The sequence below is a fragment of the Protopterus annectens genome, chromosome 7.part0, assembly GCF_019279795.1.
Source record: "Protopterus annectens isolate FY-2018-M chromosome 7.part0, PAN1.0, whole genome shotgun sequence".
Lineage (NCBI taxonomy): Eukaryota > Metazoa > Chordata > Ceratodontiformes > Protopteridae > Protopterus > Protopterus annectens.
In genome coordinates, this window is record NC_056739.1 from 421485432 (window position 1) to 421498681 (window position 13250).

At 40.6% G+C, this 13250-nt stretch overlaps 1 protein-coding gene across 2 annotated transcripts in view; it reads left to right on the forward strand.

Moving 5' to 3' along the window:
* The window catches only part of EPHB4 (EPH receptor B4), a 194966-nt gene that overhangs the window by 113030 nt on the left and 68686 nt on the right, over positions 1 to 13250 (forward strand). For both annotated transcript variants that reach the window (XM_044077006.1, XM_044077007.1), the window contains exon 5: positions 7848 to 8180. In XM_044077006.1, coding sequence (XP_043932941.1) covers positions 7848 to 8180 — 333 coding nt within the window. The remainder of the gene's footprint in view (positions 1 to 7847; positions 8181 to 13250) is intronic.

The window sequence follows — 13250 nt, forward strand, 5'->3', positions numbered from 1 at the left end:
TGACTCTCAGATATCCTGTTGTGATAGGTATATTCTGCATTTCAAGCTCAGGTGCAGTTTTTATGAAGTACACAATTTCACCAGCTATCATTTATGCTTCCTGTAACCTGCTCTGTGCTGGGTAAACTTAAAGTCAAATAATAGAAAATACAGGAGCATACCTCTCAACTGTACAGATTTTCACAGAATGTCCAGGTTTTTCCCTCATATTTTTGGTCAGTTTTTCATAAAATTGTGGTTTTCTGGCAAATTAGTGGCAAATCATTAGAGACTGAAGTTAGAAAATAATGACATACATTTGAGTTTCAGACTTCATACCCTTCAGAAAATTCATGCTAATGCAAAACCTATTATTCTATCAACTTTATAAGTTTATGAGAGCAGCATTTAAAAATGGTCCCTATTTTTGGGCCTTTGTCCCACTTTTATTTATGCCTTTGTCCAGATTTCTTACTCTAAGAGGTTATGAGGTATGTGCAGGAGCTGTCTCCATGGTATGTAGAAGGTAGAACCTGAATTAGACTACAGAGGAGGTAACAGGGTAGGTTATGAAGTGTAGAGGAATAAAAGATTTTTCATATAAAGCTGTCTTCAGATTTCAAGTGAACAGCTTGATGTTCATTGTCCTGTTCACAGCTACAGTAGAATACATCTCAGAAGAGCCAAAGTGCAATTCGACTTCAACAGCTTTTCAACCTTTCCCTCCTAGCTGAGAGGACACTCTTCTGCCTTGATGTCAGAATATCTGTAGTGTAGGGGGGATATCGTCTGTGCCATCTTAGGTTCTTTCTTGCCACAGTAAAGTTCGCTCTTGCGTCGATGTGAGTACTGAGCATCACCAGTGTATCTCTTCTGCCTGACTTCCAGAGTACAAATAGTTCTCATGTTGATGCATGTATGGAGCATCAGCAGTATATCGGTTCTGCCTGACTTCCAGTGTACAGATAGTTTTCGTGTTGATGCGAGTACTGAGCATCACCAGTATATCGGTTCCACCTGACTTCCAGAGTACAGCCAGTTCTTATTTCGATGCAAGTACTGAGCATCATCAATATATTGGTTCCACCTGACTTCCAGACTACAGATCGTTCTTGTGTTGATTGGAGCACTGACCATCACTGGTATATCAGTTCCGCCTGACTTCCAGAGTGCAGCTAATTCTCATGTTGATGTCAGTACTGAGCATCATCAGTACATCGGTTCCGCCTGACTTCCATAGTACTGAGCATTCTCGTGTCAATGCAAGTACTGAGCTTCATCAGTATATCAGTTCTGTATGACTTCCAGAGTACAGATAGTTGAGAAATGCAAATGCATACTCTCATGAGTGAATGTGGAAAAGCGATGTACTTGCAGATTTGAGGTGGAGTGCACCAGAAGTAGATTTATTTATTTTTATTTATTTCCAGTTTGATAACCGGGGAAGTCCACTGGGCCCGAAAGCCTGCTTTCAGTGGAGGCCTGGGTAGAAAAGCTCCATATTACAAATACATTACACACATAAGGCTCTGTGTTCTAAAAACATAGCACATTTAACAATTTTACATGCAAAAAATAACATTTTTATACAATTGTATTGTTAGCATCGAAGAGAGAGAAAAAAAGAAATTATACATAGATATGAAATGCAAAAGAAGTAAATCAGAGGAGAAGTGTGGGAAAAAGGAGGTGCAAAGAATTTAAAGGAGAAGAGATGCCAGGAGGAAGATAAAAAAGAACAGTTAGACTAAGATTCATTTTATTTTTGAGTAGAAAAAGTACATCTTATGAAAAAGGTAAAAGATACATTTGTGAAAATAGGCATGTAGGCAGTGGGGAGGAGAGGATGTAAAAGGAATATATAGAGAGTTTAAGCAGGGGAGAAAGGAGATAAAGAAGTAGAGGGTGGGGAGCTGAGGAGAGAGTTGGAAGAAGAGGAACAAGAGGGAGAAAACTGGAACTGGGATGTAATGGGATCTAGGTAGGAAGTATACAAGTACATTTCCAGTTTTGGGAGAGGTGAGAATGGAGAAGAGATGTGAATTCTTCTTTGCTTGTAGTGACTCTTAGAAGGGGAGGAAGCAAGTTCCATTTTTTTGCTATAGTATAAGAAAGTAGGAGGTGGCCAGGTGGTCATTTAGGTTTGTATACTGAAAGAAGATTTTGGTGGCCTGATCTTAGGGGCCTGAGAGGAGTGTAGAAGGGCAAGATATTAGATAGTGCAGGGCAAGCGGTGGGTTTAAAAATTAGTTTGTGTGCAGTAGTAAGTTGGAGGTAATCGAGATGATTAGGGAGTTCTAGCCGTTGGAGACTATGGAGGGAGATGCAATGGTGTGCAGAATGAGTAGAGTTAGTAGTGAATTTGGCGATTTTGTAGTAGCATCTTTCAAGTTTTGAAGAGATAGAAGCTGTGAGGTTGGTTAGAAGAGGAGCACCATACAATAGAGAAGGGAGAAGGTAGGTAGAGGCGAGTGTTTGTCTAGTAAATAAAGATAGAACGTTAGCGTTTCTATAAAGCATACCGAGCTTCTGATGGGTTTTTTATGTTTAGTTGAATATGAGTATTAAATTCCACGTGTTCATCAATGGTAACTCCGAGTAATTTTGCACAACTAACAACTTCTATTGGGGACTGGGAGAGGCTGGAGATCTTGAAGGATGGCTTATCAAGAGGCAGAGCTTTTGAAGGGGAGAAGAGAATAATATGGGATTTATTGGCATTAAGGGAGAGATGGTTTTGAAGCATCCAATTCTCTGTAGTTGTGAAGGCCAATTGGGTTTTGGCTTGGAGCTCGGGAAGGCTAGAGGCTGAGCAGATTAAAGTGGAGTTGTCTGCATATTGTACAATTTGAGAATGAGGAATTGCAGAGTGGAAATCATTGATAAAGACATTAAAGAGCAGAGGTCCGAGAATAGAACCCTGAGGGACTCCGGTAGGGGTAGGTAAGAAGTTAGAGGTACCTGTATGCCATTTCACAGCTTGGGATCTATCTGAGAGATAACTTTTGAACCAAGAAAGGGAACTGAGGGAAAGATTGAGGTTAGAAAGTTGGTTGAGAAGGAGTGTGTGGGATACCGTGTCAAATGCCTTGGAAAGGTCAAGAACAGTGGAGACAATATCTCCAGAGTCACGGGCATGGTTGACGATGTCTAAGAAAGAGAGGAGAGCAGTAATGGTACTGTGGCCAGGACGGAACCCGTGTTGAGTAGGAGTGAGGAGATGGTTATTGAGGAGGTGGGGCATGAGTTGCCGGTGGATACATTTTTCAAGGACTTTTCAAATTGGGGAAAGAATGGCTATTGGGTGGAAGTTAGAAATGCTATTATTTTTGCCTCCTTTATGAAGGGGCAGAATGTAGGCAGCTCGCCAAAGTTTGGGAAAATAAGATTCCTGGATGGATCTATTGATGAGAATGCTGATGGGTATGGCGATGTCATCTGCTGCGAGCTTGAGAAAGAGTGATGGGATGTTGTCTGGGGCATTGGAGCATGGTTTGAGTTTGGAAAGAAGTTTTTTGATACAGGTGGTAGACACGGGTTGTAGAAAAAAAGTGGGAGGGGGTTTATGGGAGCAGGAGTGGGGGGGGGAGGTGAAGAAGGCTTTGGGTTCGGGCTGGGGGTGGAATTGGAGAAGGATTTGGTCAGTTCAGCCATGGAGCTGGTAAAAAAGGAGTTGAAAAGGGTTGTAATTTCTGTGTCAGTCTTATTGTTGTCTGGATAGGGATTGGATTTAGTACCTGGGTGTAAGAGGGAATTAATGGAATTCCAGAATTTTTTGGGATTGTTTGAGAGGGTAGACTGTAGTTTGGTGTAGTATGATTTTTTATCTTGTGTGATAAGTTTTTAGTTAGATTGCGGAGTTGCTTAAATTGAAGAAATGAAGCTGGGTGTTTATTTTTATTATAGAGTTTCCAAGTTTTGTCTCTTTGTAGCATTAGAGTTTTAGTGTCCTTAGTTAGCCAAGGGGCAGAGTTGTATTTTATTCGTTTTGTTCCAGGTGGGGCTTGGGAGTTTAGGATTTTAAGGAAGATAGTATTGAAGACTTGTAAGGCTTCATCTAGAGGCAGAGTCTTTAGTGAATCCCAGTTTGTTAGTTTAAGGGTTTCAGAGAATATAGAAGGGTTAAAATTAGTTAGGTTATGAGTGTGGGCATATTGATGTTGGTGAGGGAACTGTTGGGTTGTTCGGTTAATAAAGGCCGGAAGATGATCGCTTATTGAGTCTGGTAGTATACCAGAGTTGGAGATATTGTTGGGGTGGCTGACTAAGATCCAGTCCAGGATGGACCCTGGGGGGTTATTTTTGTTAGGTCTGGTAATGTTGTTTATTAGTTGAGTAAAATAATAAAGATTGATAGACAGAGTAGGAGTATTGTTATTAATTTTATTCCAGTCGATATTGACATCGCCTAGAATGTAAGTCTCTAGTTTGATATTGTTTGGAGCCCAATAGAGAATATTCTCGAGGGTGGAGGTGTAAGATATCACTTATTTCCTGAAAACTTAACATCTCACTGCTTTTTCACCAGGATGCCTAGCAGAGAGGCCTGGGCAGCAGATACTTTCTCAATAAACTGGGCAGGTCTATTTCTCTATACCCTTCCTCCCATCCCTATTCCTCACAGAGTCATAAAAAAGGAAAAAAAAAGAGGACAAGCCAAAATACTACCCATTGCATGATTTTGGCTGAGCCAGCTGTGGTTATTAAAACCTTTATCGCTGTCTCATTGGGTGAGTCTCTGGACTGAAAGCAAGGGGTCTTATGGGTGTCATTTTAGATGAGCTACGTCTCACCTCCTTTTTATGCATGTTTTCAGAGTATATGCTTTCCATCTTAAGGAACTATGAAACCAAATGCAAGAAAATCTTGACTAACAAAATAGAAAAGGTACTCCCTTTGGTGCCGAGAGATGGGCCTGCATTCCAAATTGACTCCAGGTTCCTTAGTTCTAATGCATGTTAGACCTATACAAATCAGAATTATCATGTGTCAGGAATAGTTCATATGCCAGCAGCCTCAACCTGCCTACTTTGGAGCCCACCCTTTTATTCACTGTTACTAACAAAGCAATTCTGTACATGAAGGCCTTACATCTGAGGCCTCCCAAGAAGATCATCTTTTCATCATGGAACCTTAATTATGTGTTACAGAAGTTAATTATGCCACTTTTCAAACTGTAAGCTGGTTCACCTATCTAGTACTTGACCTGTAAGACTGCCTTTTTAGTGGCCATTACATCTACCAGAAGGATATCGAACTGCGGGCATTTATGTGCAAACAACCTTTTCTTATCTTTCACAGTGACTGGGTAGCACTTTGCACCAGTCACACATTCATTCCCAAAATGGTGATAACATTTTCTGTAAATTGGACCATTGAACTCTTTGTTCTGTCATTCTCCACAGAATAAGGAGGAAGTGATCCTGCTCACCTTGGTTGTGAAGGACTACAAGAAATCAGAGCAGTTAATTCATAGCCTTTGTAAACGTAATGGAGATCAGGTATGTCTAAAACCAAACTGTAAATATCTGGCTGACTGCAACTCCTTGTTATTTTTTCCATGACATGTGACAACCCACTTCACATGAGCCACAGCAAGCCTCAGCAGCCACAACAACCCTCCTGAAGGGGGGGGGGGGTTAGAAGCAGGTTACTGGTCCAATTGTCCACACCTTTAGATAGTGTAACCTGCACGCATTACCTTTGGAGCCAGAGCAAGATTGGCCATGGTCATACTGCAGGTCTTTTACAATCATGTCCTTTCAGAGCCATATACGTACTGGTTCATAAGCTCTAGGAGACTTCCAAAATGCTGACATTACTGCAGCAGTGAACAGTATAATGAACATAGTATGAACTTGTCATAATTGTACATATTTAAGTCTGTTCAGTGCTGCAATAATGTATCCCACTGTCTGCCTTTCTGTTTACATCCTTTAGTCATTTTGGGATTTGGGTGGGCACCCATCCGTCTTATTTGCCTCAACTAAGTCCCCCCTTACATGTGCTAACCTATATGTAGAGGGAGCTTTTGGAATCTTTATGATAGGGTTGCCATTCTTGGGGACATATGCCACCTGGGCAACTCTTTCTGTGGTCTCAGCTCAAACTCCTGTTAGGGACATGAAGGTGGTATGGGTGGATGTTCCTCATATAGCACAGAGATATAGCACAGAGATGCTGACACCTAGGTGGGAGGGTGTCTGCCAGGCCAAGAGAGGGAACAAAGAAAATCTCTAGCTAGATGTCTGGCCTTCTATAACAGAAGTCCCAAATGTTATCATTACTGTAACGTTTCTCATACTCAAACATCTACATTAACAGTAATGTCCTAACACAACTGCACTGTACATCTCTTTACCAGTGCTGAACCTTTTCACAGTTTTATTTTCATCATGGTCTGATCTTTATTTTACAATGATGTTTCCTGTAGGTAACGATTTTTGACAGTTTTTCACTGTTTGTACTGGCAACTGGCACTCATATGTTTCACTTTGAGTGTAGTTTAGTGTGTGTAGTGCATACCGATGGTTTTACTGGTCTGCCCAGGGAAGGTAATATCATTATTTCACCTGCAATTTAAGTAAACCGTTAGGCAGCAAAGGTTCCCATGTCTACTTTTAAAATGCTATATATGTTCTTTTGATGACTGGTTTTCGTAAAACATTTGAAGTGTTGCTTATGGGCACTCATTTTAATTATGTATTTGTTATGTATTTGTTGTGTTTAATGTCTCTTTTTAGGGGTGATCTGGAGACATTGGTATTAATTGCAAGCTTTAAATTGCAAATGCTGACAACTGCAAAAACTGGCTTTCTTAAAATTATGTTTTTGCCTCTTTCCCCGAGAGGGACTGCCCTCAGAAGTAGCATATGTAGAGGGAGGAATTGTAAAGCACTCATGGGGGTACATTTTTCCAGTGTTCTTAGCTGTGGGCATTTTCAGTTTAAAGTGATTTACTCAGAGCCACTCAGTAAGTGAATGGAAACTGGAGTGACATAATGTATGACTAATGATTGTTATTAGGTCACATCCTTAACCTTGTGTACTAAACTGCTAGACAGTTAGCCGAGGTTTGAATCTTGACAGATCCTAAAAGGTCATTTTATGTACCTAAGCCAGTGGCTTAACTTCCCTGTGAAGCTAATTCACCATTGCAAAAAAGTGAACCCTCTTTTAAGTGAGCTTGCATGAAATAATAGTATAATTTTTTTTTTATTCATGTCATATTCTGCTTGTGGAGTCAGGACGGGTAGGGCATGCCAGCATATTAGTTGCCGAAAACGTGCATCTTAACATAGTCATATAGTTTACCTCTCTTCCTTATTTAGTACTTAATGTATCCAATATTTTGTTGATGGTGGTTCAAGATGATTTGCTGTAAAGTGTAGATCATTGATTTGAAGGTGTCTGTAATGGCTTTCACCAATTTACAGGCTAATAGACTTCCAGCTGTGCGCTGTGCCAACTGAACAAAATCTCTTGGGTTCAACAACAAAATTACTGATAGAAAAGTGTCTAATATATCTTAACTTGTTAATGATAATGAAATACATATAATGTATAGGTCTTTAGCCTTTTTTACTCCTACTGTGGAATCATATGGCTTACTGTGATGCTATTTTATATTCATCTGTTTAGTTTTTGTAACTAGATAAACCCATTGACACCTAAAGTTTCCTTTTTAGGGTAGAGTAAAAGAATTTTGCATACACAGTATAAACTGTACTCATATCTAGTGAATATGTATGAAAATCTGAAAAACAGATTTGTTTAGGTTTGCAAAATTAAAAGTACTGCTAACATGCTGTTATTCTCACAGACCTTTGCAGCTTTTATCCATGTTAACTGACGCCTTTTTTCTTAAGGTACTCCATCAGCTCCTCGTGACATCGTGACAGAAGTGAACGACACCACAGTGACTCTGCAGTGGAGCGAGCCCGTGAATAATGGAGGACGGACTGACACAACATACAATGTTATTTGCTCAAAGTGCATGGACCAGAGATTTTGTCAGCAGTGTGGGGAGGCTGTGAGCTATCGACCTCAGCAGAACGGATTGACACAAACAAGGGTGGTTGTGTGGGGCTTGCAGCAGTATACAACCTATACCTTTGAGGTACAAGCTGTAAACGGAATCTCAGAGAAAACTTCCACACCACCTGAGTCTGTGTCAGCTAATATAACTACCAACCAAAATGGTGAGCTTTTGTGAACTTTTTTTTTTTAATCTGTAGTCTGTACTTGTAGTGGTTTTCTCGTGCCAGTGCTTTATCCTGAGACGTTTGCTGGTTCTGTCCCTATGCCTGTTCAGTGCAAGGAAGCACCACATCCCTGAGGTAAAGATCTTTGGATGAGATGTTAAAATGAGGTCTCATCTTCCTGAGCTGGAAAATGTTTACAAATGTTAAGAATTATATGCCTCCTACTGAAAATGGAATACTATTTTTTCCTTAAGCAACCTTTCATAATATATAGAAAAAAAGAAGGCAGTATATTCATTTTTATAAATCCGTTCAAGATTAGGGCTACAGACACTCTGCAAACTAGTCACCCACTTTTAGTCCATACTTCAGTCTGTCTTGACCGATGACACCACCTCTGCAAACTAGTCACCCACTTTTAGTCCATACTTCAGTCTGTCTTGACTGATGACACCACCTCCTTTCAGTTCCTTCACATAATTAAGGCCCACATAGTAATGCTCCAGATTTTGTAATCCATCATAGGATCATAGGAAGTTTCTAGGCTACTTGCCTTGAGGCCCTAATAAGCCTAGCCAAAAATTTAGCCCATGTTCTGACAAGTCAGCACCTGATGCCCCTGTCTAGCAGGGACACAGGTGGAATCCCAGGGGTGTATTTTCTGTTAACCATCCAGTTATCTAGGTTTCAATTAAAAAGTGTTAATGAGGTACTCTGCTTGATGTGGAGCAGGAGTTTATTCCACAGAACAGGGAGTCTGTGAGACACAAATCTTTCCTGCCAACAAGTCATGTTGATGTCAAAGACCAGGTTGAGGTTGCACATGCGTGGTACTCGAGTGAATCTAGACTTGCAGATATGCAGCAGTCCCGTCAAGGTGGGTTCTGAGATTGCTTTGTATGCCAGACAGAGGTCACCACTGAGGAGTCTGTAGGAGACTGAGTAGAGGGACAGGTCTTTTGGCCTATCTGTGTAGGGTAGATGTTTGAGGCCCTGGATTCTCCGGGTGAGGAACTGTGGTCTCTCCTGTTGCTGGATATGCTTTGTTAGGTACATGCCGAAAGGGGCATTATACTTAATAATGGGTCTTATAAGGGAAAAATACAGGGATGTTATGACCACCTTGTCCCTGGATGAGATACCCTTACTAATGAAGTGGGCCATGTGGAAAGTTTTCCATAACAATGGAGGCAATATGGTGGTCAAAAGTAAGTTTGCTATCAACCTGGGTGCCTGAGTCCCTCACAACTGTGATAATTTATGGGGCTGTCACTCTCCCCAAAGGGGATGATGATACATTGTTTGGCATTCAGTTTGAGGCCATGTTTCTGGCACCATTTATATGTTTGGGTGAGACCCTCTTCGGGGATGTCCACATCACTAGGGGAACTGATGACAGCACCCAACTTGCAGTCATCTGCAAACTTGGTCAGCAGTAGCCCACTAGTTTTGGCCTGCACCTCAGAAAGGTATATCCCAAACAGCAAGGGTCCCAAGACTGATCCCTGGGGCACACCACTCATTACGGGTCGACTGCTTGAGGTGGCTTCCGGTATTTTGACTAGGTGGTTCACCTCCTTTTCTTGTCATTTCTCCCTTTTTTTTTTCTTCTCCTGCTGATGTTAATGATCCTCCTCTAGCTTTTATTGACGTCATTCAGATCCTCTCATATATACTTTTTACTTGCTGTGCTTTTTATGGGGATCAATCCCTTAACCCATCCTCTGATGGAATTTCTTTAAGCAGCCTTTCCTGGTTATGTTTTAGCTTGGCTGTCAATTCTATGAGCATGGTCAGACACCTATGGAACTTGCATTTGATTTTGAATAGCCTGTGATTCGGCTGCCACCTGCTTAGAAAGAATACTGCTTTGTGCAGTGTTTCTCCTTTCTTCTTCACCTTCTGTATTTAGAGACCTTTAGGCCTCTGATCCTTTGTTTACTTACATATAGAATTTTACTGCCTCTTCTAAAGGTACAACATATTCTTTTCCTTACTTTTGTACAGAATTTTATGCCCTCAAATAAAGAGTGGTACACTGCAACAGATCTGTTGTGGGGGTAAACAAAGCAATCCAGATGATGAGGAACAGCAGAGGCCTCATTGAGTTCAACAAATTGGAAGAGCCCTCCACTACTCGTACCTTAGGATCTGCAATCACCAGCCCTTTCCTTACAGCTGATTAATGCACAGTACGTTCTTTCACACAAAACCTGTGGCATTTGATGGCAGTATGTTGCTGCAGCTCAGATGCTTAGACTATTTTCGGACCCCATGGATGCTATCCACTTGCCAGTGAAGGCATCGTATATCCTATCCCTGAGGGGCTCCTTAAGCCAACATTCCAGAAGTTTAAATGGGTCTGCCGCTTCAGCTTCTGTTTCAATCAAGTTATCTGAAAAATTCCTTTTGTGGACTTGTCTTCTTGTTGATTTTGCAATGACTGCACCCTACCTGTTAGCTTAGCTTGTGAGTCTCACACTCCTGCCGTTTCACTGTGCTCGTAAGCCACTCATGCACTTTTCTGTTCTATCGACCATGTCTCTAATTCATTGATTTTTTTTACATGAATGAAATCCACTTTCTGCCTCATGGCACCCATGCTTTGTATGAGGCCATCCAGCTTGCCTAGAATTCGATTGAGTGTTTTTTATCCATGCTGGCATGTAAAAGGAACCTTTCTGTATACCAGACTGTGCCTTGTTGATTATTTAACCAGATGCACCATGTTTAGTGTGGTCAGACTTTTTTTTCAACTTACGGAGTTATGCAAGTATAAGTGTATGAAAGATGAAATTAGTGTCTCAGTCTGCCATCACTGTGAAATAAGAAAATATTTTTTTTGGTCTGTGGGTTTTCTCCTAGTGCTCCTTTTTCCGCCCACATTCCAAAGACATGCAGTATAGGTGTGAGTGTGTATGTCCTCCCATCCGTGTGAACATTAGTTCTAAATGATTGTCACTGTTGCTGTGACATCCTCACACGTGCGAAAATGGGAAAAAGGAGTCGTTGATGGATGAGTGGATGGGTGAATGGATATAAAGTTAGTGGAAGTATCTGCCTGCAAGGACAAAGAGAGATATGAAAAAGCAACTTATTGGTGGTCAGGTAAAATGTTGCAGTCCCTTTTATCTGCAGGATTTTCTCAACTAAACATTGAATGCTGCCTTTATAGATTAAAGAAGCTTGAGAATTAATAGAGATGGTAGTTTCATAAAATTAAAATTAATTAATTTGAAGTCAAAACGTTTGTTGCTACTGACAAGAATCACACTTAGGAAAAAAGAAATGTTAACTGTGGGTGTGTTCAGTCCACATACTAAGCAGGTTCCCCCAGAAGATAAGTTGTCAAAGTTCAGTTAGCTCCTTCCTTCTGCTTTTGAAACATCCTTCAAAAATACACTTTTATGACCTCACATTTTCTGTCACAGTGGAAAAAATTATCTCCTTAGAATCTCAACCTTTTCATGTTGCATTATTTTTCTGTAATGGAATGTTTCTTCTTTCCTTTACAGTGTTGTTGTTCTTTAATAGGGTATACGATGTATCACAACCACAGAAGGATGAAGGAGATGTAGGAAAAGGTAAAATGGTAAACTAGACTCAATTGGGTGTCCTGGGGAGGGCACATCTGTAATGAAGTTTAATTTAAAAAAGAAAAACAAACAACTTGTTAATAGCTAAGAAAGGAGAGGACACACCAGAACCGCAGACACAACTCAAAACACATTGTAGAATGTGTGGTTTTGCTTATTTTAACTGAAGCAACCATCAGAAGAAGAATACGCAAAGTAAAAAGACAACTGTTGGTTAAACAAACCATTTTGGTATGCATTTAGCCTTTGAATTCCAGACAGAAAGCATCTTCTGAGTGAACCCAAGTACACTGTGGTGAAACTCAGGTCTGTCCCGTCCTTACGAATAACTCCTCCCTTGTGGGCACTTTTTCAAAGTTACTAGCTATGCAATGTCATAGTTGAATGTAAGCAGATGCTGAATTTTAATTGAAGCCATCTAAAATGATAAATAGTTACATGTGAGTGCTTTGGTGTTAGTAGTCAGAGACAATTTCTGAGTTAAAAATGTATAGGACATAGGGGGTTATACAGAGAAGTCAGTGTGAGCATAGAAAACCAAGATACTAGTGCACATGTGCAAGACATGTGCAAGCCATGACTTTCTGTGAGTACTTGTTCTAGATGTGCCTTTTGCTATAATCTTTAGCCTCCGTAAATATATAAGCAGCAAACAAATCCAAATCAGCCCAGAAGTTGAAAATGTTGAAACACAGGTGCCCAGTAGGAAGGTAGCCGGAATAAAGAAGCTGAACCACGACAAAGTAAAATCTTCTTTTTTAATAATCTTTTTTAATAATTATGTATTAAAAAAGAAGATTTTACTTTGTCGTGGTTCAGCTTCTTTATTCCAGTTACCTTCTTACTGGGCACCTATATTTCAACATCTCCGTAAATGTATAGTGAGGCTTCTCTTTTGGCTGGCTGGAACAAAAAATGTGACCCCATTAAGATAGTTTTCAGTGCTCTGTTAACACCGTCACTGTGTTTTGCTTTCTCTGCAAAATTCTGTGACAGTGATTTAGGTATATCACTTGAACTCTGTACTTTGCGTTGTCACCTCACAGTAAGACGCTGCCCGGTTCGATTCTCAGCTCTTCTCTTCTGCGTGGAGACATGCGTGAATGGGCGTACCTTCGTTGAAGGTTGTGCGTCAGGCCTGGCAAGCCAGTACGTAAAAATCAACTGCCAATCATTAGCAGACCGGAGTTCCACTGTGGCGACCCCTAACCGGGAAAAGCCGAAAGACACAAACACAAACAAACTTGAACTCTGTACTTTCATGAAGAAGGAATGAAAGAATAAACAGATACAAAACACCCCCTCTAAACAGTCAAGCATCTGTGAAGGAGTACTTCCAGAAGTAAAAATAACTGGGTGTATTTTGTGGTAGTGTTTGTCGAGGTTTAGTTTAGTAGCTTATACTTCACATTTCGTTTAACGTAACCTGTCAAATGTACAGGTCTTTGAGTGAAAGGCATTGGGGAATATA